Here is a 26,032-nt window from a genome sequence, read left to right as displayed (position 1 = left end):
CCGCTCTCTAACCTAGATATGAGCTATGTAAGTCTGTTAGCTTGGGTAATGTGCGCACTTAGGATGGCTCTGAATACAGTAGTACCAGGATCTAACACTTCTGGGCTAGGCAGTTGGACTCAGCTTGATTAACTTTCACCGATAGTTTTGTGCAGCACCCTCTGGGGAGGCTGTTTCACTGCATAGCAGGAAATGGCTGGTATGTTTAACAGCAATCTAATTTAAGGGATGCTGAAAAGATAATTTGACAGTTTACAGATTTATTTTAAGGGCTGGAGGAGGGGGAAATTGCAATCTTAAACTTCAGCCTAATATTGGCATGTGAACTGCAGGAGTTGGATGGTCTGGGCTGATGACAGCAAACAGAGAGAAGGTCAATCTTGTGTCTTGCAGCACACTTGTGTGAGATTCATTCTGTTCTGCAAGAGGAAGCTGAATAGCTGGAGAGAATATTTGGGTCAGTTACTCAGTTTTGTTGAGGTTGTAGGCGGCACCTTAAAAAGAACTTGCTCTAATACCATAGTCACTATGCCCTTGTGTTATGTCTGGTCAGAGGGAATGTGTAGCTTAAACAGGTTTGCATGTGGTGCGACTGGTATAATTTGGCATCTTACTGGTGGCAATCACTGAGCAGGCAAGCCTTGTTTCCCTGGGTATCAAGGAGAGGGAGGAACTTCAAACATTGAGCAAGTTTGAGCTGGAATCATAAAGCATTGGGTAATGTACTTGACTACATTAAGTTGTACTTACATACTAGTAAGTAGTACTTAAGTCCTTTGGATAATGTACTTAATCTTGCTTGAATGTGCTATCACAAAAGCAGTCTCTTGACAATAGCTATAATTCCTACTTATTTGAAACAGTTTAGCATTTCTTAAGCAAAAATTGATTAGTATGGAGTACAGTGACAAGACAAAAGGAAAAGTTTATATTCGCTGTGGCTTTAATAATTTTTCTTAATAGCATTTCTACCCATGAAGTGGAGCTGCCCAGCCTATCTATCTAGAAATATCAGAAATGAACAAATGAGTAATGATGACACTTTGACATCTTGATTTTAATGAATATTAAAGAAACTCCATCTAACGTTGCATGTTAGGACAACAGCATGTGTGAATACTTTCAATGATGGTATTCAGAAAATCTTGTATTTTCGGAAGTGAGCAGCCTTTCAGCTTTGTAAAACACAAATATGTCCTTCATATTAATTAACACATGCCCCTGCCCAAGTACCCGCTTACGCTCACGAACATTACATTACAATTGTTTGGGAATGATAACTTTTAATGTCTTGAATCCTGAAGTGGTCAAATTCTTTCTCATAACTTTCCATTTTTATATTTCTGTGCTGTACTGTTTGTGAACTAAAGCGCTTATAATGAATATACAGTGAGTACATACTGAAGTTCATGTACTTATTTTTACTATGGGCACTAATTTATAATTGTGAAAGAGCTGTCATGGTGAGCATTTTCTATTACTATTACTTGTAGCTCTATTTGTTAGTTGACTATTTCTAGATACATACAATGCAGCTTCTGAGCTTTTTCTTACAACTATAGCACCATTTAGATTGAAAATATTGTGCAGTGTCAAACAGTAGTATAAGATACCTGGAAAAAATACCTGTCAGTCTCTTAACTTCCCTCATAATTCCTGGTTTGCAAATTATTGCCTTAGTGTGGCATGTTCTTGGCATGTTTTTTTTATGTAGATATCCCTTTTAGATGTGAAGATGAAGTATCAGCTACAGGATCTTCCAAAAATAAGAGAATTTTAAGGCTTGTTTGTTGGCTCTGTAATTTAAAATCCCAGAATAATTTTGGGTCCAGCTGTGAGAACTGGCAAACTCCTGTGTGAACTTATGTCTGCTTGTGGTTGAATGCCAGCCAACGCATAAACTTGAAGTAGGTGTATACCTGTCTTTCATGGTTTTCCATTTTGCTTACCCTTTTAAAATATACTAAGCTTCCTGGTACAGTGGCCATGAAAACAACACCAGAGTAATAGTAAAGCAAAAATACTAGTCCATATAAACACAGAGACTTACTTGAAATACTTAGAAGAATAACTGAAAATGCAGGAAACCTTAGTAGAGATGCAGTGTAATAATTAAAATTTTGAGTTTCAAAAAACCCTCCGTTTTTGGCTTTTTTCCCCCCTTGTAATGTCAAAACATGTAAACAGAATAGGTTTTCCAAAGTGCAATTAGGAATGGATTCACAGAGGGTGCTTGAATTGTAAAAAGTTCTGTTTGTGCATCACGGATCTGCATCTCTTTCTTCCAATACATTTCAATAATAGCTTTGAAATAAGTTGGTAAAGATTTTGCTTTTGCTTTTGAGTATTCTCCAAAAAGTTAAAAAGATTTTCAAGGCAATTCTCAGTTTGGGTATTAGCCCTTGAGTCTGAGACAGCATTAACAGAACTTCTGGTATCTTTGATACTTATATTGATAGAGAATATCATATCTGCTTCAGAGAAATAGCTCTTAGGGGGAAAAAGTTAATGAGGGGTAAAAATGATTATTCTGCATACTCCTATCAAAAGAAGAATTAATATTCACTGTTTTCATTTTCAAGAAAAATTAATCAGTAAAGATGAGGGGAGGAAGGGAGCACCTTCAGTTCTGGTTAACTGAGATACAGAGTTTTTTTCTTTTTTGTCTGTGTCCTAGCATGGGTTCTGCATGTGGATGATGAATATGCTTGTGTGCTGTTCTTAGGACCGCATGTCCTGCGGTTTCCTGTGCTGAGGGTCAGGAAAATCTAAACTAGTTCATCATCTTTCTGCAGAGAAGATGATTAAAATGGTCACTATTCAGTTAGGACTCTGTCCTACAAGCATTTCCCACATTTCCCAGAGTTTCTTACTCTATCACACTTTGCTTTTGGAATCCATTTTTTCAAAAGGTCTGAGTTGTGCTGAAAATTGCTTCAGTTGGGCGCTTGCTTATGGTATTATTGCTGGGATTTTTCAAAGCTGCTGTTTGACATCATTGATCAAAGTAGTTTTAAAATTTTCGCCTGCCGTTTTTAATGGAAAAGGCAATTTTACTGCAGTTGCTATACATGTTATACAGGTAGAACATGCCCGAGCAGTTTCCACTTGTTTGCCTAGCTGGTGGTTTTTGAAAGTAATCTTGTTACTTCCTTCTGCTGGAAGGATTTGGAAGTTTTCCAGAAAGGATATTATAAATAGACCAAATCCTTGTCATGGCTCTTATGTTCAATATGGAACACATTCTAAAATCCCATATTTACATATTTTAAATCTTAAGACAGCAGAATTATCCTCTTCCTATTGCATAATCATTTTGGAACTTTTAAAATAAACTTTATTTATTTTTACCTTTTAAAAATGCAAATAGTTATTTTCCTATGATAAACATTTGGCTGCAAACACATATTTTAGTTTGTAATATCTCATTACAAGATCAGTGTTTAAATTCTTATGAATTATTGAATAATCCTATCATGATATTCTGCCTTAACTAAGGGAAAAGGCATAGGGCAATAAATTAAATTGACCTACAGTACTTCTGTGTTGACTGTTTGTCATTACACATGAGCATGTGTAGCTGGGTTGTTCAATCTACTGCAGATAATATTTTTGTTTCATGGGGGAAGAATAGGCATCTGGTAGATCGGGATGCAAACCTAAATTCAGCCCTTACAACTGGATTTTCTTTTGCAGCTTATCTGCTTGCAGTTTGATCATAGACAGATCAGGTATTGTTACCAAGTCCCACGAGGAAAATTTCCATAGGAGAAGTGGAAGGTGAGAACAGAAACAGTATTTTACAGGCTGTGAAAGTTAGAACATTCTTAGTAGTGGTTGAGAAGTCCTTTTGCTTAGCTTTGAAGCAAGATGACCAGTGCACAACAGCAATTAAAAATGCACCCTATTTATGTGAAGGTGTGAAGATAAGGTGAAGTAACTGCTGCATTTTGCTTGCCGTTCAGTGGCAAAACTACATCTTTCACTCAGTAACAGCAGGGAATGTCCTGACTTTCTGTCTGTACTGCAGTAAGTGACACCGGCTGCCCTGGTAGATTGTTTTTGCCTTTCTCCTCCCCCCACAAAGGAAATTTCAGAACTCTTTTCACTTTTGTGTAATAAGTATTGTCTACATGCTAGTCTTCCTTTAGACCTTGCATTTGATGTGTTTTGCATTTTGTTGAGGGAAGGCGATAGGATTATTGAGCTACTTGGTCTTATGCTTCTAAAATATTTGTGGTAACTGACAATTCAGGAAGAGTTAGGTTACAAAGTATTTGTAGACAAGATTGTGTAGTAATTCTGCAATAGCAGTGAATCCATGAAGTTCTGCATTCCCAAAAGCCACAAGGAAATGATCTATCATCATCTTCAGTTCAGACTTTGTCTTATAGGGGATTTGGCCTTTGAGCTAGTAGAGCCTGTGGCTCTTATTCTAGATAGACCTGCATTGCTGGTCTCGCTAAGGAGATCTGCTGTTGGAAGACCAGGCAAACTCAAAATCTGGGCCAGGGAAATTTTAAATAACAAAGGTGTTTTTTTGTTGTTGTTGGGATCCCCAAGGAAAAATAAATTGAATTTATTCCCCTAGGTCATACATGAGAAATCTATAGTCAGTTTACCAGGGTAAGATGTGGAAAATGCGCTGCAGCTTAAGGTGTGTTTTGAGGAAGTAAAAAACTGTCAAAATAACAGTGTCAAGTGTCTGTAGTGTAACGTGCTCACATGTGCAGAAAAAGTAACTGTTCAGATCCCAACATGTGAAGTGGTTTTACAGCACACTGGTACAGCTCCACAAATCTGCTGAGCACCTATATGGAATCTCATTCCATTCCTAGCCAGCTGCAGCCCTTGACTGAAGTGATATTAAATCTTTTCATTAGAGCAGACTTCCTGACAGCTTGTTTGTCTAATAGAATTACATTTTCTATTTGTAGTTTTTGAGCTTCCTCTACTGAGATCCAGTATTGTACTCTTAGTTTAGGCAGGTAATCTGATACTATTTATTTATTCCTTAAGGCTCTTAAGTAGTCCTTCCTTTGAGCATCAGAAGTTCAGCTCATGGTAAAACTTTCATGTCTCTTGTACAGATGTCTGCTAAATGATTATTTCACCAAGATCTGTACACTGACTCCTTTGAGTGCTGTTTCATTTACTGTTGACAAAAGCTTTTTTTTCAGCCTTGGTGTCTGGAGAAGGATGGAGATTAAAAACAAAAAACAAGGCAAACTCTACAGAGTTGTAACAAGGAGATTTTCACAGCAGTAGGTCTTCATGGTTGGAAGAAGAGACCCTTACTACAGCCTTCAAAACATACCCAGTGACAATTTTTTTTTTCCCCTACAGAAGGATTTTTTGCTTTTCTTCAGTAAGATTCCTCAGAAGTCAAGTAGATTATCCAGAATAAAACTTAACATTGAGTGATTTGAGTGTGCTAGATAAAATTTAACATGTTCTGTATTTAGGCATAGTTTTCATAATATGAATTACAAAATCTTTAGAGGTTGTGGGGATTTTTTTTTTTTTTAAAGAATTTAACCACATACCCTGACAACAACATTAATTTTTTTGCAACATTACTCTTTCAAAGTAGACTAGAGCTGAAGTTAGTTGTACAATACTGGACAAAAGAGGATGTACTTCTAAAAGATGTTGTTGTTCATTTTTATGGTACCCAAGTGCATGTACAAGAGATGAACCAAAACTGGTATGATTCAATAACATGAACTTCTCTGTTTGAAGAGATGGAGTCCACAGGTGATGTGCAATGGGTTCCTCATCTTGTTCTTATTTTGACAGCAGAACTTGATGTCAGTCAACTGGCAGCAAAAACATCTCATCTCCTGAAGGTCCTTGAAAGGGAGATAATTTCTAGACTAGGATAATTTGGATACTTTTCTTTGCTTTTAAAACAGCAAATAAGAGGGAGGGGAAGCCCAAAATATTGTGTGTAAACAGGAACTGGTGTTTTATAGTGATTTGGTTTATAGTTAGTTGACTCTTCAGATTTGTCTCTGCTGTTATAACTAATGAAATACCTGATAAATAACCATTTTATATGGACAAGTACAACAGCAGAATGGAGACAGGCTGTACTGTTGTGCTTGTAATACATGCTTTCCTGACAAAAGACATTAAATGTTGAGTTCCACTCTACAGGCATGTAGGAGCAACGTTTTTACAGGTCACAAGTTTGCTGCCACCAGTCTTGTTGAATAAGATTCTTCTTGTCTGTCCCTCACACCTAGTCTGTGAGGACTTTCTCCCAACTGATCCCAACCTCTGTCCCTGAATCTCCTGCCTCAAATAATTCTCATTGTTTTGTTCTACTGCTTCTCTTTATCTCCTCGCTTGCTGTCCTCTACATTCAGATCAGGTGGTGGTGTCTTTACGCTGACCGAACGCAAGTGGGTTAGCTGTTGAAAACACATGGCAACAACCTTGGGTTTTTTGCTCCACTTGTCTCTGTCTACATCCAGAACAACTGAGAGCAGCAACTGGAGAATTGGCTTTACTGTAGAGCTCTGTGCTAGAAGCTTTCTTTTTCTAGGGCATGGCCATGTACTGCCTGGCCATGTGGAGGAGCCATTCAGGACTGGCATGTACCCAGTGCATGCGGAGTCCTAAGAGGTTTTTACCAATGAAAATTGGAGTGAGAGAAGGATCATTGTTGACTTTCCTGTAGGGACCCTAGTACACCTGTCTCTTCCCCCTTTTCCATGTAGCAGACTGGGTTCGTGAACAATGGGAAAATTGTTAAAACATAACTAAAACATGCACTTTTTAGCCTTCTCATGTGCTTTGCTACTATTATAATGTATGCTTTTTTAAGCAGTGTTTTGCATTGAGGATAATGGATATAGACAAGAAGTATTGCAGCTCTGTGTAACTCTTAAGGTTTGCAAATGTGTTCCTGCTGATTGAAGCCCTTCCTGATTCAGGATCTGTAAAAATGGTAAAGCCTATCTGCAATTAAACAGTCATGGATTTGTACTGCTTTAGGAGAAGTGTCTTGTAGCTGAGTTCCTTATATGTCTTTTTATATGCTTCTACAGGTGTTTGCCTTTGATCACTGCTTCTGGTCCATGGATGAATCAAACACCACGAAATATGCAGGTAAACTATTTTCTTTACATTGGACAGTGTAAGTAATTTGAGGATAAATGTGAGAGGGTGGGGGTTTGTTTTGTTTTGTTTTTTCATTTTTTGGTGTGATCCCCAAAATGACTTGTTCACAAAAGTGGACTTCTCACTTCTACAGGCATTTAGTTATCTGCATGGTAGCTCTTCTGTTTGAATGCAAGCTTTAAGGTGCCCAATACCCTGTTCAGGAGGGATGCTTTTACATCTAAGCTAGTGTTCTCTTTTCCTTACCTTCAAGAGCCTATTGTGAGGAGTATGTCTGTCACTTAGGATGAAATTTCAGTATTCTATCTGAAATTACTCCCGAGTTACGCTAGTGATAAAAGCATGTTTTCATTGCCCTGCATTTCTGTGCATGAAAGAGGGGGAAAAAACATCTCTTCAGAAGGTGTGAATGTTTCAGGTCTTTCACATCATTCAGGTAATATAAATATTAAAACATAAAAATAATATAAAAGGTCATATATAAAGGGTCATGTTAAATAATAAAATATTAAAATGTTAAATTATATTTAAATATAAAATATTTATTAAATATAAAACACCTGAACGATCTCTAATCATAATATGATTGAGTGATCAACTTTGACTACTTCTTCCCAACAAATGATTATTCCAGGCTAGATTGTCATCCGAGTGGTTCTTTTCTCTCATAATGTGATATATGTATTCTTAACATATTAATATTTTATAAGGAAACTTATTTTGATAGAGACAACTTTAAATGCAGGACTGTGGTCTATGGAAAGAAGAACAAAATAGTGTTCAGTTAAGATATCCATATTATGAAGTTCTATGGCTTTTAAGAAATCTTGAAAGTTGACAGTATTAATTAATTAGCTCAAAGTTTGAGATCACTGGTCTAATAAATTAATTGCCGTGTCCCTATGTTTAAAATATCTCTCTTCTGTAGCCCCTGTTGTCAAATCCTAAATCTCAAAAGTTGCATTTGATCATAGATTTTGCTGTATTCCTTGCTTGCCTAAGCAAAGTTAGGTTTCTTCAGGAAAGCAGCTCTGTTTAGTCCATCTTTCAGTGACTATATTTGCACTGAAGAACAGGTGCACTGCACAGCGTTCATAGTCCAGACTGGTAGACTCATTGGAGCACACCGCAACTCCTTTTGTGTCTGCACATCTAGATTTCCTTTTAAATGAAAGAGGTGATGGTACACACCCAGATCTTGCCCTGATGTGCCTCAAGTGAGCAGGTGAGAGCTGCACCTACTGAGTGCACCATGGGGTTAACCCACTCTTCAGTAAAGCGATAGACCAGAGCAACGCCTTGAACCAGTTAAACTTGTTTCTGTTTCAGTTTAACCAACCTCCAGGTGAATTCACTGGGATTGCAGGCCAAACCGTTTTGAATTTGAGTCACAACTAGATTTGTCTAACCTCTTTCAGAAGTTGTAATTGAATTCTTCTTAGCTTGAGAACTGAAGTTTTTTTCATCTGTATGCAGTCTGATCAGACTCCAGAATGCTGTTGCACCTCTTAAGTTTTCTCACTCCCACCCCTCCCCAATAAAAAAAACTGGTGTTTTTCTTTCGCCCATTCAGATAATGTACCTGTCTGAAAAAGAAACTTGTTTTCCTTGTTTCTTTTCAGAAATATGATAGAAATGTGGGCTTCAAGACTTGCATATTAAAAAAACCCAATGTCTTCACTGATTTTTTTGAATGATTTTGAAGTTGCCTTGAGACTTGCAGCCCTCATGTTCTAGAACATAATGAATTTGGCAGAAGAGCAAAACAAAATTAAAAAAAAAAAATCTATTCCAGTCCTAAGTTACTGAGTTGTTGGCTTGTTCACTTGCTTTTGCATGAGCTGATACTCTACTCTGTTAGTGCTTGTTTTAGAGCCAAAAAAACTGAACACAGAAGTGATAAGATTTCAGTTTTTGTGTGTCTGTAGTATTAAGCTGCCTTAAGTCTTTTTGCAGCTTAGCCTAAATTACTGTACTAAACAAAATACAGTAATTGTTTTTGGTCAGGTTTTTTTTTTCCCTGATGAGAATTGTTCTTCCTGGTCTAATGTAACAAAACCCCGTTGTTCTAGGTACCTCACAAATACACATGTTGTCTGTGTCAAGAGATCATACCGGAGACCCTCCCAGAGTTAAGAATTTCAAGGCACTCGGCAAGTTGCCAGCCAGCCTGACTTTTTTTGAGCTAAACTGTAATCTCTTGGTTGGACACTGGGTTATGAAAGGGATGATGATCAGGAAGCTAGATAAATGCATTAGACACCCACTACCCAAAATAGCTCAATGTAGATGCATAAGTTTACTGTCACTGGCAAGAGCAGTGATTACTTTATGATAACTGAATGATTGCTACACAGTTTAAGAAGCGTGTTTAAAACCTGAAATAGCTAAGTCCAGAGTGCTTGTAAATGTAAGTAATAGATGAGCTACAAGTATAAGTAAAATTCTTGAAATAAGAGGTATGCGAGACTTTTAATCACTTCAAAAACCGTTTTATTAGAGATTACTTAGTTTCGGAAATTCCGAAAGTGCTTCTGTGAAGTTTGATGTACTTCAGTGGTCATCATTATTCTAGGACAAATGTGAGTGATAAAAGAAAGATATTTTCACTGACAGGGGTTGAAGCACAAACTTGATGTACATCACAAAATTACAGTGGAAGATTTAACAAGGGATTCTCAAGTACTAGGGTACTCTATTAGTCATCACTTTCTGTGCAAAACCAAAATGTACTGATCTTGCATAAGCTGAATAGATATACTGTAGTGTCTATCATATTATATTAAAGATTTGATTGATCAACATGGGGGAAATCAAAAGAAAACCCCTGAATAGTGTGCACTGCAGACAGCATGCATCTGAATTCTAGTGTATGTTGATGTATGTGGCGGCTACTTCTGTGTTTTATTTTCTGTCAACAAAAGCAGTTTGTGCTCTGCTGGAAGTGCACGTTTCTTACAGGACCTTTAAAGCTATCACACATAATTACATGCTGGTTTTATTTTTCACTTCAGTTACTGATTGGTCTATAATATTACCAGCACTTATTTGAGCAAGAAGGTTCCTCTTTGGGAATACTTAATCCTGTGGGTAATTTAGTAGCAATTTTCATACTCTGAGGGAGCAGGATTGACCTTGAGATAGGATTAGTTATCTCTTTCTCTTAAACCAAAATTATTCTGTGATATCTTCATCTTTTTTGGTAAATCAAAGGCTTATTTTATTGCAATAATTTTCTTTGTGGACTCATGTTCAGGAAGTACAAAGGAGTTTATTCCAATTTGAAAGTTACCTTCTATTTCCAGCATTTAAAGACATGGGGATTGTTGGTGTGAAGACCTAATGCTGTGTGCTTAGGTCGTAGCTTTTATTCCAGTAATTCCATATGTAGACAAGCACTATACTGGCCTTTTTTTTAACGGTGATGGTACAGAAATAGGCTACTGGTAGAACAGTAAATGCAGGATTGCTTTATTTAACACCGAAGTGGAAAGTGGGTACATTGCGATTCTAAAATGATTCAGCAGTATCACTAACGTAAATAGTGAAGAATATCTTTGTGTGAAGAAAAACATCCGCAGAGGGCATCTTTGCATCTGTCCTTGCAGGACTGAATTGCTCATAAAGACGGTGAGGAGCCTGGAGCACAGAAGAAGAGTAAGCTCTTTTACAAGACCTCTTTGCGAGTAGTACTTTGGCTTCAGAAATTGTGGGAACTAAAGACTCTTAACAACTTGATTTCTTGGCTTAGAGAATGCAAGATGCAAAACTCCATTCACCTTTCACTCAAACTTCTTTTTGTCTCCTGTTGCAGCTTCATATCTGGAACTTTCTCTTCTCACTGATGTCTTATGACTCCCCTCTGACTTTTCCTCAAGATTGAAAATGAAGTATTTCCAATCTAGATTTATAAGTGCGTGCTTCCCCCCCCCCCAAACCAATTAGAAAGTAGAGGGAGAGTTACTCTTAATACTGAGAATGTGTGTTTCTGGACAGTTTGTGGCTGCATCACTCCAACCCAGGAATGGTTGTAAAACACTGGGTTCGTGCTGGTCATCACATGCTGCTCACTGTGCTGCTTTTCTGATGATTTAATTTTGAAAGATGTAGTTGAGAATTTGGTGAGTGTAAGTACATCTTACCTGGAAGGGAAAGAACGAAAATGGGTCAATGAAATAGATTTTTGAGAAGGAGAGGGAATTTGGTTATAGGACACACTGAGTTTGACTTAATCTGGAAAAGGATGAGTGTTGCCTGACAGACTACAGGGAAGGGGTTTTGAGACTAAGCAAACCAGCTTCTTGCTACCATTTATTTCTTCATGGACTTGAATGGGTCAGGAGTAGGTTCATGGATAAGGACACACCTGCCTGCCTTGAAGAGCTCACACAGACAAATAACAGTGTGACATTTTGGTGAAGGGGAGAACGTGGAGAAATTCTCAGAGATGAGAACAAAGAATTCTTTTTACAAGCATACACAACAGTAAGGGCCTATTAGTCTGGAATGAAGTGGATTTTTAAAAGGAGGGGAAAAAAAACCCTTTGCTTTGGGTCAAATTCAAGAGATGGTATAAGTAACTACAGGAGCTGCTAGGCAGGTTTGAAGTGTTTAAATCCCTTCCAAGGACCTCACTCAGTAGCCATTTATCCCTGGGTTTTTCTTAAACTCCCTAAGCTGCATCAAATTTGGCCTGAAAATTCCCAGGTCTGTGTTTCTGCAAGTTGCACTGTCCTGAGAGGCCAAACATCTGACTTCAGGCTAAGCTTTAGTTTCATATGAAAGGTATATGGTGACTACTGCTCTTCCATCAGCTATTTTAAAAGGAAACTAACCACACAATTTGTTTAAAGAATTGTAGGCTTCTACCCTCATGAGAGATTTTAAATTGTGGATTCTGAGCAGGCAGGGTGGTCCCCATGTTTGTAGTCCCAATTTACCCATGTAAACTCCTAAGTGGGAGAATGTTTTTGAAACCTATCCCTTGCTTATTGTTTCCTTGATTTTTCTTTTGTGTGTGTGTGGGGGGGGGGGGAGGGGGTTTCTACACAGCACGTTGGGCTTGATTTTCGGGTGACACAGCTGGCATCTAACTGTCCTGTGCATTATGGCAACCTCATAATCTGGATTAACAGAACCACAAGTATTCTGGTATGTGGCATTGTGACTACTTTGAAGAAGTTTCTTGTTGGACTTCAGGACTAAGGCTGGAAATATTTAGGGCTGCAATACTAAGCATAATTCTGCATGACATGATTTGCTAAAATGTTTGCTTTGTTTCTGTTAATTTTTTTAGCCCTAAACATCATCTGGGCCAGAGATTTACCCATAAATAAATCTACTTTGACCAGATCAAATTTTCAGTGCTGTTTGTGATAAGCTGTTATTTGGTTCTACCTATTTTTGTCATTTAAGGGGAGAAGGTCCAGGAACTGCAGTGAGATGTCATAACGCTGTAGTCATAACCTGGCTGAGGGAATCTGTGCTAATATGATGAGAGGCTTTAAACAGTTGTTCTTACTTCAGATCGACAAATTTTTGTGATGCAGAAACACTAGACATCTGAAAAGCACACTAAAATTAATTCTTGTTGCAGTACAACTTGAATAAATGTGGGTTTGCGCCTAAATGAGTGTAGCTTATGAAAGGTTATAAATATTAACTGCCTTTTTTAAAATGGTGTTCTGTTGGAAAGTGTCCCTTTTTTCCTCCCCTCCCTTTCCTCTCTCCTCTCTGTTCCTTCTGATATCTGTCACTGGTCCAGTGATCTGAGAATATATACACTTTATGTGTAAATATGATTGGCTTCATCTTACAAGTTGTAAGGACAGATCCTAGGGTTCTTCTGCAATGTGTAGATTTTCCTGGGAGGATAGAGGTGTGTCTAAATTGGATCTCTGAGCAGAATCAGGGCTTCGGAAACTGTATGGGAATGGTTTGGAGGAAGTGAAGGGGCATAGAGGTACAAGATGTTAAAATATACTGATACATCAAATACTTAAATATCTCATTCTGAAAATGGTGTATGTTGTAGTATTGTTGTAGAATAATACAAGAGTATTGTTCTAGCTTCCTTTTTTTCAAGGAATTTTTATTATCTTACATATTTTCTGCTTTAAATGTTCTAAAAGTTGGTCCTGACTTAGATATTTCAGCTAAGAGACTTCCATGTGCAGCTCTGCAGTTTGAAAATGTGAAGGTTTTATTTTAGAATTATTAGTAATTTATTAGCCATTGTTAACATGTACACTGCTGTCTTCACTATTTTTACTTTGTATTATAATTTTACCTTTGAAATACCCAGCTATTTCAGTAGCTAGAGAACGTGTGAAAAAGTTTCTTAGCTTCGCAGGGACATCCTACATCGCCATGATGCATGGGATCACGAGGATGGAGTTCCAGGAATTCCTGTGTGTTAGAAAGCAATTCTGAGGAGAGGGTTACTTTTCTTTAAATTTCAGATAACAAATCACTGTAACCATTTCGAAAGTTGAAACCTTCAGTAGCTTAATAAGGTTATCGCTAAAGAAGAAATGTTCTTTATCTCCATTGTTTTTATGGAAGAATGTCATAGTGTGACAAAGTACTAAACATGTTAGAAATGCAGTGCAAAGAGCTGATAAAAAGATTCTTGGGCCAGTCTTGTACTGGAAGTGGCCTTTTAACAGATTGAGAGTTAATTATTTGATCTTTCTTACATTTTCTGCAGTTGGCAACAAGCTTGTAGTTGTACTTGCCAAAAGGCACAGGTGATGGCTTGAAGGTATGAAGATAGTTATAGTTGTCTAGTAAAAGTGGAAAAGGCTTCCGTATTGTCTTGACTTTGATTTCTAGTACATCTTCAGAATTGAGTGGGCATCCACCAATGCTTTATCAGGTTTTCATTACCAGAGCATCCCTAAAGGTGCATTAACAGAAGGGTTTTCCACCTTGCTGTGTTAGCTGAAGTGTAGGATGTGCTGGAACTAGAGTTCTAGAGCATGCAGCAACGTTGTCTGAAAATGATTCCAGTTTAAGCCATATTCCTTAAGGGAAAGGAAGCGTTTGGTCTTGAAACAGGATTGTTTAGCCTTTGGTCTGCAAAGAAAAATTCACCAGAGTTTGCTCCCCTTTTGTCTAAGGGGTGGGCAGACAGGAGATCCTGGACTGTGAGAGCTGGCGGCTCACATGCTCACTCTGGGCTTTCCGAAGGCCTTGGGTGTGCTTTCCCCAGCCTGACTGCACATGTGTCTGTCACCTAAGACATGCCCACAGTTTGGTCAGAAGATGGGTGAGGGGACCAGGTGTTTCGATGTTCAGCCTTTAGTTGCCTCTGCAAGAGGCTGTATATGGTCTTACCCAGCTGGAAGATTGTGAATCCCTTTTTAAAGAGAATATGGGTAGATATAGGGAAACTAAGTGGCAGGAAAAAAGATGTTTCTCTGTATTGGTAAATTTAGTTAAAAATGAGTTAATACTCTTGCTCACCTCTTTTAAAAGAAAAGCTAGATACCAGTGGAAGAAAGCTCCTGTAAACAAGCAAAAATATTAACTGTGGCAGGGTAAGATTATTTAGCAAAACCAACACGTAGTAATGTAGACAATGGAACTGCATTACTTTCTTTGACCATAAGTGCACATAAACATAATTCTATCTAACACAAATTTTTTAATCAGTTTGCAAAACCCACTAATAAAATCCCTGGGGGAAGAAGTGAGGTTTCTTCATGAAAAATATCTCCAAATTTCCTGGATTATATGTTGCTAACCTCAAAAGTGCACTGCATTCGCAAAAGAACAAAATAGCTGTGATTTGAAATTTGAATTCTTCTGTTCTTTTATGAGTGCACTTAAAACCATTTTATTTTATCCCATGATAATTCAGCTGTGTAGGCTAAGCATTATTCTATCATGACCTATTCATCTGTGTTTGTATACCTCTGCTCATAAAAATCATTCTAAAAACGTCATTTTAGAATTCTATATCACTGTCTGAATGGCTTTCAGTTTTAGAGATGATTGTTTGAAAATTAAATCTTTTCTGCAAAAAATCCAGCTTGGCCTTTGAGATTCAGACTGGGCTCCTTCTCCTGTATTTATCCATAAGGGATTCTGTAGGTCATCTTATGGTTATGACCATGTACTATTTTATAACTTCTTGGTCTCTTCCCCCACCCTTGGGAAACAGGGAGGAGGTTCTGTGGTATTACTGGTCAAAAATGGATGATACAGTTTTTTGGTTTTTTTTTCCTTTTCTGACAAATGGTTTTATTCTCCTCTCACAATCTCTGCAGAATTCTGTTTTTTCCTCTCTTAATAATTATACTCAACTTCAATCTTTGTTTGATTTTTGCATTCTTGCTCAGCCAGAGAGTAAGCGGCTCCCTGCTGCTTTGGTGACTTCAAAATGTGCCCTTGGGAGTAGGATGGAAAGCAAGTTTGTGCACTGTACACCCGTATTAAACTCTTTTGTTGATGTATTTCTTCAGTCTTAGGTAGTTTGTTGATGTTTTCTATATCTATTTTCTTAGTATCTGAGAAAGATAGAACAGCTTATTTTATTGTAGAGAGAATTGCATAGTCGTCCAAGATCCGTCAAGCATGAGATAAGCTTTAAAACAAAGCAAATGTTACAGCTGCAAAGAGTCTGGTTTCGTCTATATTTTGGTAGCAATAAAAGTTTGGGAAGAAAAAAGCATGAATTTCAGCCAGATTATTTCTAGGAAGAGATTGCCTTAGTGACTAAAAGCATTTCTTGTGACAAATTTATGACAAGTTTCTTGCATGGTAACAAGAAAGTTGCTGATTATTTCAAGCTGCTGACTACTGATATGCCAGAACATGATTTATTCTGAGCTGGACAGGATACTTATTGTTGGACGATGCATCGCTCAACATCTATATTATGAGTGAATAATCATAAACTGAATGAAAAAATGCTGGGGTGGAGATGGAATTACTTGCAAGTACAGCAGATTCTCCTCTGTTTTTAATTCTTGTATTCAGTGTTTCTGAACTGTTAATTTGAACTCTGCTAATCCAAGAAACAGTAACCTTTTGGAATTTTAGAAATTTAATTTGGAAGATATACAAGGACCATCTTTGCTGCAATAGTTTTTCATTTACAGCAAAAGAGAAATTAAAGGAAAATAAACATAATATGTGAATTTTTAGTTCTATTTACACGTGTAAACCATTCCACAATCATTCCACAGTTTGTTCCGCAAGTGTTTTATGGGTTACCAATTACTCAAAGACAGTAGAGTGTAAATATTCTCATGTGATGTATAAACATATAGCTAGTTATGTTTTTGATGCCAGTAAGTATGTTCCATTTTGAGAACTGTGGAAATCACTATTACATCCACTATACAAAATAACTTCATGTAACTGACAAATATTTCAGCACAGCTGAAACATGAAATCATTGTCTGTATAAGAGATAAACAGGTGACATTACTGTTCGCAAAGTCACCGGGCAGTGTATTTAAGCTTAAAATCAAACATCAAAATAGACATAAATATTGCCCTTAGCTCAGTTCTTCTTGTTTTGGGCATACATGCAGATGGCATAATTCCCAGATCAGAGCTCGAAACAGACAACCAGTGAGTGACCTTGTCTGTGGTATACAAATTCTGAGCTTTCTGATTAAAACCCCTATGCCTATTTTCATATTCTATGTCTAAAAGATTGAAGGATACCTAAAATCTTTTGTCTGGCACAAAGAGAGGATTTTTCAGACTGTGGAGTTCTGTAGCTGATACTTCAAACTATGGGTTTGCCAGGATATATACTTAAACAAATCTGTTTTTAAATCTCAACCTAATAATGTGCATTTCCTCCCTTAATATTATCAGAATGTTTTATCTTGCTTGCAGCATCACCTTGGCACAGGTTTAAAAATAATAGGCTTTTAGTGAAACTCAAGGCCAATTCCTAAGAGAAAAGCTAGTACTACTACTAGTATAATATTTGTTGTAGCTGTAATATCCTTGTTCACTAATGTTTTTCTGCAGTTCTGTTACAGAACTCTTCAGTTTAGTTTGTGATTAAAGAATACATATTCATTGCAAAATTTACTCTTAAATAATACAAAATCTAGGCATCTACATTGTTTTCTAAGCGTACAACTTAAACTATTGCTTTCTGAAGAAGTATTTGCTTCACAGGAAAATGAGCAGTATACTTAAACACACAGATAGCTTATTAGACTAGTTTTAGGCAGCCAGATTGAATTTACAGTCACTCAGTTACGTATGAAATCATTTGTTCCTTACCAGTGCACTTAACAGTAAAAAATAATTTCTGAATTCTTTTTTTGCTTTCAGTAAAATGCAACCTGTTTTCTTTTCCTTTTTTCTTTCTTCTTTTTTTTTTTTAATGAATTAAAAAAAATTACTATTTTATAGGTCAAGAAGTGGTGTTCAAGTGCCTTGGAGAAGGAATTCTTGAAAAGGCCTTTCAGGGATATAATGCTTGTATATTTGCCTATGGACAGACAGGTGAGAGAGTCTCTTGTGATAAATCAGGAGAATAGAACATAAATATTAAACTAGGTAATGTCAAAAAAATATTTTTAGAAACATTCTGAAGTTAAACTTCATTGTTTATTAAGATGCAGTTTTCCATTGTATCATAGTGATTTGTATTTGCTTCACTGTTTTGGAAATTGATGTCCTGTGTAAACACAATGAGCTCAGCAAAGCCAGTGACAGTGTAATGTTCTTAACACAGCTCTGTAAATATGCTCGTACTTGCTACCTCTTGGAGCCACTTTCTAAGCCTGAAAGTAGTTCATACCCAAGGCTCATTTTGTGTGTCTGAGAGTGTTAAAAAAGGTGGCAAATAATGGCCCTCCCAAAGGGGATCATGGAAATAATTTCGGGGGGGGGGGGGTTGTTTTTTTTTTTTTAAACCTGCATCTGGTAGTCCAAGGAGCAAGCTATCTGTCTGGAATAGCATGTCATGTTGTTCGGATATGTGCTTCTGGAGGAATATAAAGAGAATAAAAACATGCGCTTTGTGAACAAATGAGTAACTCAGAAACTGCATTCTCAAGCATTTTCTTTTCCTTTTTCCCTTAGGTTCAGGAAAATCCTTTTCAATGATGGGCAATGCAGAGCAGCTGGGTCTGATCCCACGGCTCTGTTACGCTTTATTTCAGAGAATCTCTGTGGAAGAAAATGAATCTCATACTTTTAAAGTTGAAGTGTCCTATATGGAAATCTACAATGAGAAGGTTAGAGATTTGCTTGATCCAAAAGGGTGAGTAGCCGTGTCCACCCCCACCCTCTTCTTCATTTGTAGTTGAAACTTATCACTTTTGGAAGTCTTTGAGAAGGTTTTTTCAGAATTTGTTTATATGGCTTCTTTAGAAAGGATTGGGTACCAAACATCAGAAAGAAGAGAATATCTTTATAAAGCCTGTATATGAAGCAGTAACTGTTGTGGATCAGTTTAAATATCAAGATAACCACACCATGATATGAATAAATACAATATGCAGCAGTTCTCCACCAGAAAACAAGGCTACATACAAATAAATGCTTGGGATTTTTTTGCCATGTGATCAAGACTCCATTCAAGTAAAAATATTCATAAACTCCCTCTTCATAAAAGAGAGTTTGAAGCTTATTTCCAAGTTGGTTTTCCTTGTTTAGAAGATGAACTTTCCAAATGGGAAAGGGTAACACCTCAGAATATACACACGACTCTTTCTTCCTTCTGTTTCATCTACACAAAAGTACTGGTTAGGTTTTCTGGCTTGGAAATGTTTAGATAAGAGATGTCTTCATCGTTTTTTCAGTCTTAATAGTGATATATATGGTATTTATTTTGATTCTTGAGCATGATTATGCCAGGTGCAGAACTATGCGAGTTAGTTTACAAGTGGATTTTAGACTTAAATAATGTATTTCAATAAGGTGTGGAAAACATGAAGAATTGAAGCTTTAGCAAATTTCTGGGGGAGTTTTGGTTTCCTTCTTTGTCAATAAGTCTACCTGCCAGATGAGGCATTTAAGGTTTTGTTTCAGCCACAAGTTGGGGGGTGGTAGTGTGGGCATTTAAAAAAAAAAACAATTCATGTACATTGACTTAAACCTGTTAGATTGATTTGTTTCTTAGTCAGTTTGATTTTTTTTCTGGAAGCCTTTTTTCCTCCTGTTATTTCAATTAAAAGACATAGCAGGTTGACTTCTGCTATATAGACACTATTTTGTCTTTTTTAATTATTTTTATTTTTGAATAAATAAAGTTCACTCTAGTGGATTGTGCGTAAGATCTATTTTATTCCATAGGAGTCGGCAGTCCCTTAAGGTTCGAGAGCACAAAGTGTTGGGACCATATGTAGACGGCTTATCTCAGCTGGCTGTTACGAACTTTGAGGTAAATTGAAACTGATGACAAGTGAATAAATAATGTCTGTGTACATAAGCAATGGAAATCTTGTGAAAACTAGTATCTATCCAGATGTTTTGGTTCTTAAGAGTATATATAGTCTCTGACAATCACAAAGATCTCCTCTAATGGTTAGGAGTATTTCGTCTAAAAGCATTAGGTTCTGCTTTATATTGGTTAAAAAGATAATAGCAGCGGCACGTCTTTATTTTGGAGTTTTCAATTTATACGCTATATACAAAGCACAAAATACACAGGAAATCTGAGGCTTTCAAAACAAAGATATTAAGTCTTTTGGCATGGATTCCAGCATGGATAATTATTTTTTGTCCATTGAATACAACCTGCTTTTGCAGTTATTAATTATATGAGAATGTACAATATAGCTCATATCATTTAAAATTTAAATCATACCACCATATGAGCCCACTTGGGTTGCTGATTTATTCAAATGTGTGTTGATATTGTAGAAGCCAGTGAACTACGATAGCTACATTGGAAAATAATTAAAGCAGGACTGTTGTGTGAATTGCATAGACCTTTCTTTTTGAAGAAGCTACTTCAGGAAATGTTGGTCTAAAAATGCTGTGTTACATGGGTTCATGTGGTATTATATGCGGACCAATTCTTTTCTTCATGGTGAATTTTATTTTTCCGAAACATCTGTGCATGCTGTAAAGCATAAATTGCTTTCACACCTCTGATGGTGAATTATGTGCTTTGAAAGCATATCTGATTTGTTCAGATTTAGGAAATTTTGTTAATGCCTAGTTTCTGGCTGACTTATGTAAACTGTCTGGAAAGACTCAGCTAGCACATCTATTAGACTTAGCATAATCATCTTTTATGTGTGTAGAAAGGTACAGCCTCCAACTGAGGTAGCCGTTAGAGCCAATTAAGTGAAGAAAGTATTAGTGCAGTTCACTAAAGAGACGCATTGTGTTCATTTATGTAAGTGGATCTGTGTTAGCTTGATTATGAGCATTAAACAAATATGATTTGTAATGTGGATGTTGCCAGCATATTTCAGCAACAGATCAGGAGAATGTGCGTTGTGTGTTGTTCCTGGGCTTTTAAGTGCAGCACTCAATACAGTGGTATAACGAAACCTCATTCAGTGAAACTGCCAACTCTTTGTACCTATACATCTCAAAATGTACAAAGATGTTTCTTGTTACTTCCGCCTTCCCTTCTTCCTCTCTCCCACACACATGCACCCTTCCATCTAGATGGGAATTTTGTTCAGCAAGCACAACACTTGCTTTTATCCTAGCATTACCTTTTACTCTTTTTGCTTTAGGATATTGAGTCACTGATGTCGGAGGGAAACAAATCTCGAACAGTTGCTGCAACCAACATGAATGAAGAAAGCAGTCGCTCTCATGCTGTATTCAGTATTATAGTGACTCAGACTCTGTACGACCAGCAGTCCGGTGTATGTATTTCTGTTGACTCATTTATGAAGCTGCGGTGAATTCTTTCTCTTTTCTCCATTCGGACACTGAATGTTTTCAGTTTGTTCTGAGCAATGATCAGTTAAAAGAAGCACCTTTTGCATTGCTACCCCAGTGCATGCTCTGGTAGATGTATCAGTGGTATCACTTAATGTGGGATAAAACTCTAAATACAAAAACACCTACCATTTTAAAACTGAAGGTGTCTCAACTTAACCTTCTTTATAAGGGTCACCATATCTCACAGAGATAATTTGCCATGTGATATTACAATATTTTTAACTTGATCTGTAGTGGAAGGGAAAATGCTTGCTGTTTTGACTTATTCTTCCTTTCTCTTAAGTCTTTAACATAACTCACTGGTTTTTCTTTGGTATGCATACCTGATTTGTTTAGCAGTGCTGCTACACTTTAATGCCATGGGGCCCAGCAATAAAAGTAGTATTTTGGCAAAAACACAAGATTGAGAGAACACTGGAAGAATGAGGAGGCAAAACAGATCAAGCAAAAAGTTGGATCACTTTTTAAGATTATACTGCCACTGTGAAACCTGTCTTAGGTGTTAATTGTTGTTGAAGTTGGTATGTTTTAATGGCCTGCTATGCCGGTAAAGTTATTAAAGTTACGACATAGCTGATTCTGTTTCATTAGTGTAAAATAAAAAATATGAGTGACTGTTAAAGAACTGTAAAAGCTGTGAGAATTCCTGCTTCTTATGTGCCTAATGTCGTATTTTAACCCACAGTATTATGAACAGCACTGTTTAATGGTGCTAGTATCAGATCTGTTAGTGTTTTTTTTGTGTTCATGTTTTTTGCTGTTTTCCTCCCGTGTTTCATCTGTGCAGAATTCTGGAGAGAAGGTCAGCAAGGTGAGCCTGGTGGATTTGGCCGGCAGTGAGAGAGTGTCCAAAACGGGAGCTGCGGGAGAACGTCTGAAGGAAGGCAGCAACATAAACAAGTAAGGCATTGGCATACACCAATTGCAGAGCTTAATCTTGTAAGGCTGACTGTTGTTTCATTGGTCTCCTGTCTTGGTGTGCTTGTCGCAAGTCAGTTCAAACAGTATGCCTAGTCAAAACCAGTTAAATATGTCTTTTTCAGTTGCTCTTTGCTAAGCACCATGTGTTTTCTTTTCATTGGCATAGGGACCCTGATTCATACTTGACTCAGATGAGGGTTACATGAATTTTATCTGGAAAAAGTGACAACAACACTCTTTAATTAAGCGTGTACCTTTTGTGATTCATTTATACGCCCTGTCCTCAGGCTCATGTATTTGTCTCATCGCATGCCCAAGGAAGAATGCGAAGTTGCAGAGTTGAATGGCTTTGTTCCAACATGTATTAAAATATGTAAGAGTATGATTCACAGCTTAAAAAAAAAACAGACTAGAATGAAGCTGTGTGAGTTTAACATTGCCTTGGGCATTTGTACTCAAGCAATGACAAGTTTCAAGGTACTTTTTTACTGTAATTACTGTGTTATTCCCCAAAAGCAAGAATTTAGTACAATATTACTACTATCTTAAGCCTGCTAATTTTCCTGGGAAAAATGAGTTAAACTATAACATTAAAAGCTACTGCTTTTTCAATTTAATTTTAAAATGTTACAAAACTTTTTGTTATTCTAAGTTAACAATGATAGCAAAAAGTATGTTTGAACAGCATTCATGCTAAAAATGATTTTAAGTTACCTATTTTTAGAGTTTGAACATGTTTGTTCTTTATAGCATAATGTCTAATTTATTATGTGTTTAATGTGTCATACTGGTAGTCAGGCTGGTGGAGTCCATGTAACATGAAATGACATGGTTCTGGTTGGCTAATGGCAGGTACTGAACCTTTACCCTCCAGGTTACTGGTTAAATCAGTTTGACTAGGAACTGTATTTGTCTTACGCATAAACAAAGGTGAAACTAAATGTTCCTTTCTGATTCTTGGGGAAGAATTCAAATACCAACTCTTACAACAGATACTAACAAACTAAAAGTATAGCTATAGATACAGAAAGACTTCACATTTTCTAATAGGATGCTTTCTCTTTGTTAAACCTGTAGGGCATTAATGCAGTAACAGTATTAGGAATGTTGGTCTGCCCATACTGATTCAATGCATTTGCTGATACAGGATTTGAGATGAAAGCACTAAATTTTTCTGTTAAATGTGTTTTAGAAAGAAAAGTAGACAGTCTCTACTTTTCCCCTCAGTTAAATTCTTAGATGGTATAAGTCTGTATTACTTCAACCATTTTTAAACATTCTCTATTTGAAATAGCTCTTTGAACTGGTGGGGAAAGGAGAATTCTTACAGTGCTGCGCTTTAGTGTCCTTCATTACATCCTTGTTGTTCCTTGGAGCTTTAATGAAGGCTGGCTTTTGTTGAAAGTCTCAGAATTGGTGTGTGTTTTACTCTTTGGAAGAAAATGAGCAATATGTAAGATGCACGTTATTTATGAGGGAAAGGCAAAAATCATTTCTGGAGTAATATGGAATACTTAAGCTGTATACCTTGCTATGTCAGCTCCCCAACAACTTTTTTTAAATAAATAAGCAACATCTGTGGTTGTGTTAGCATGTGCTGGATATTTTATGAGATCAAAAATGGAGTTGCTGGGATTACCTGACAAATAAATTTGCTGCTTGTGCTATGTTTTATTGCCATGAAGAAGAATGTGGAAATAACATACCTGTTTCTGTATTTATAAGAAAGGGAAAAATGTGCACTTCAGCTGCACATACCAAAGCCATATAGTGTGATGTTCAACCAGTCGCTGCAGGTTTCTTTGCCTTTTGTTTCTGTGTGAAAGCAGGCTGGAACTGTGTTAGCCTCCTTTTCAGTCCCATGGTTTTGGCTCTCTTGGGACAGTGTTGCAGATGGGAAGTGATGGATTGCTCTCCTGCTTATTTCCTGAAGCAACTGATAGTTATGTGACTTGTATCAATGGCTCCTTAAAATTGTAACAAAGATTACTTCTGTTTTGTCTTTGAGCTGGTGCAGGGTTCCCTTGTGTCATGAGGAAGGTGCTGGGAGTCTGCCGTCTTTATTTTTGCAGTTCTTAAGGGGCTTACCGTAACTCAGAAGAAAGCTGGATGTGCTCATTGCTCCCCCAGGATGCGCTAGTTCCTGAAGTGAGCCTAGAAACACAGGTGCTTGACAGCTCTTTGCAGTGTGATCAAAGAATTTCTAGAATACGGGAGTAGGAGGAAGCAGAATAAAAAAGCTGTCAGTTAGTGTCTAGGAAGATATTTTCTGTAAACAGTCTGTAATTTTCATTCTGATTAGTAAAATCATAGCCACTGTCATTTTAATGAGAAAAGAAGCCTTTAAAAATGGGAGGGGAATTGGCTCCAAGCTGATTTTAGGGAAAACTTTTGTATTCAGTGCTAACTAATAAAAATAAAGGTTCTGTTTATTAAAGAACGGATGGCGATATTACGAAAGCAGCTTGAATGTGTGTCATTTAGGGACAGGAGTCCTCCCCCGCAGTGAGGAATCGCCGCCTCACCTTGAATGCTGCTGACTCAGGCCCGCGCTGGGAGTGTGCAAACTTCCAGCCGCACCGTGGCAAGGGAGAGCCCGGTCGTGCTTAAGAGACATGGAAAACGGAAAGTCTGCAGGAACGAAATGGGACTTTTTCATGGTCTGCACTGTGTAAACTCGCTCTGGTTTTCTAACTGCCTCAGTCTGTTGGGTGCTCTTTGCTCAGGCCTTTTGGTTGACTGATTATGTAAGTGTTATGAGACAGGATCAACATAATGACAGGTCTCTGCTTTGTTTAGCATGAAGCAAAGCAGCCGCTGAGTCCTGTAATTATTTTGTTGCAGCTATTTCTTTGAGTGCTTTTCTTAAAGTCTTTAAACAGCAGCTTTGTCTTATGCAGTCTCAAGCAGAATACTCTAAAGGACTGCAGTTCCGTTTTCATTGCATATGTTAACAATTAGTCTTAAAATAAAATCAGTGTATAGGAAGCAGAAATATTATCACATCTTTTAATTCTGTGTTACTAAGCTGACTATTGCTCACTTATTAAAATATTGAGTCTATAGCTAGAATTGTTGTTACAGACCTGTTGTGAAACAGTTTTCAGTGATGGACCTTTTCTAATCCCTGTTTTTTCCATCCCCCCACCCCGAGTGAGAGAAAGTCCTTGCTCTTCCCTTTCCCTCAGTTTTTGGCTTCTGTTTTCACATTTCCCCTCATTTCAAAAGAGAAAGAGGAATCACAGAGGAAAATAGGGCAGGATGGTTTTCTAACCTGATGTTTCTTGAAGGCAGACCCCATTGGGCCTGTGCTGGCAGTGCTTTTGAGCTGTGTTGCGGGAGGTTGCTATGGAGCAGAGCAGCGTAGAGCACCCTCCTGTTGGTTCTTCCACAGTTAATGTGCCGCCATCTTGATCTGTGGAAAGGGGAGATTGGAGACAGCAACTAACTCCCTCTCCCCCTCCCTCAGCCTTTCAGAAGTTGTGAGGCTTTTGTTTCTGCAACGGGCTAGCTGTCCTTTTCGCTGTGTGAATTTTTCAGATGTGCATTGGAAATCTATCTGATAGACAAATTTACAAAATAGAGTGCTTGCTCAGATGATCCCATTGGCTAGCCTCTCCTTACATTTCTTTTCCTTTTAGTTTTCCTTTCAGGTCTAAGCTATCTTCATGCCATTTTCTGTTTCCTTCTGCTACGCAATACGGGACATCTTTTCTGACATGTAATGTTGTAGTTATTTTACCGTCAGCTAACTTCATTAATAACAAATCTTGCAGAAGAATATTTTTATTAAACTTTATTTCATGAACCACCAGTAGTCTCAAACAGCATTAGTCAGTGTGCATACACTGCCTGTCTCTTAAAAAAAAGTACTGTATCTTCAAAAGGAAAACTCAAAAGGATGGAGTGGAAAAGAAGTACAATCAAAGATTTATTTGACTTTCTAATCGCAACCCTACTAAAGATTTCTTTGATAGTTATAAATATTTACTGGATAATTGAGCCTTAGCATGAGGGACCAGTATTGCTTTTGGGCTCTGACACTGTCTGTTTTAAGACCCTTTAGGCATCTGTTTATTACCTCTTTACT

At 37.4% G+C, this 26,032-nt stretch overlaps 1 protein-coding gene across 1 annotated transcript in view; it reads left to right on the top strand.

Annotated features, from left to right (window-relative positions):
* Positions 1-6,553: 6,553 nt before the first annotated feature.
* The window catches only part of KIF13A (kinesin family member 13A), a 66,896-nt gene continuing 47,417 nt past the window's right edge, over positions 6,554-26,032 (top strand). Inside the window, exons 1-7 of the mRNA XM_013962072.2 lie at positions 6,554-6,652; positions 7,056-7,116; positions 17,518-17,610; positions 18,193-18,373; positions 19,408-19,495; positions 20,808-20,942; positions 21,809-21,921. Coding sequence (XP_013817526.2) covers positions 6,554-6,652; positions 7,056-7,116; positions 17,518-17,610; positions 18,193-18,373; positions 19,408-19,495; positions 20,808-20,942; positions 21,809-21,921 — 770 coding nt within the window. The remainder of the gene's footprint in view (positions 6,653-7,055; positions 7,117-17,517; positions 17,611-18,192; positions 18,374-19,407; positions 19,496-20,807; positions 20,943-21,808; positions 21,922-26,032) is intronic.

The sequence above is a fragment of the Apteryx mantelli genome, chromosome 2, assembly GCF_036417845.1.
Source record: "Apteryx mantelli isolate bAptMan1 chromosome 2, bAptMan1.hap1, whole genome shotgun sequence".
Taxonomy (NCBI): domain Eukaryota; kingdom Metazoa; phylum Chordata; class Aves; order Apterygiformes; family Apterygidae; genus Apteryx; species Apteryx mantelli.
This window is presented reverse-complemented; position numbering and strand designations above follow the sequence as displayed.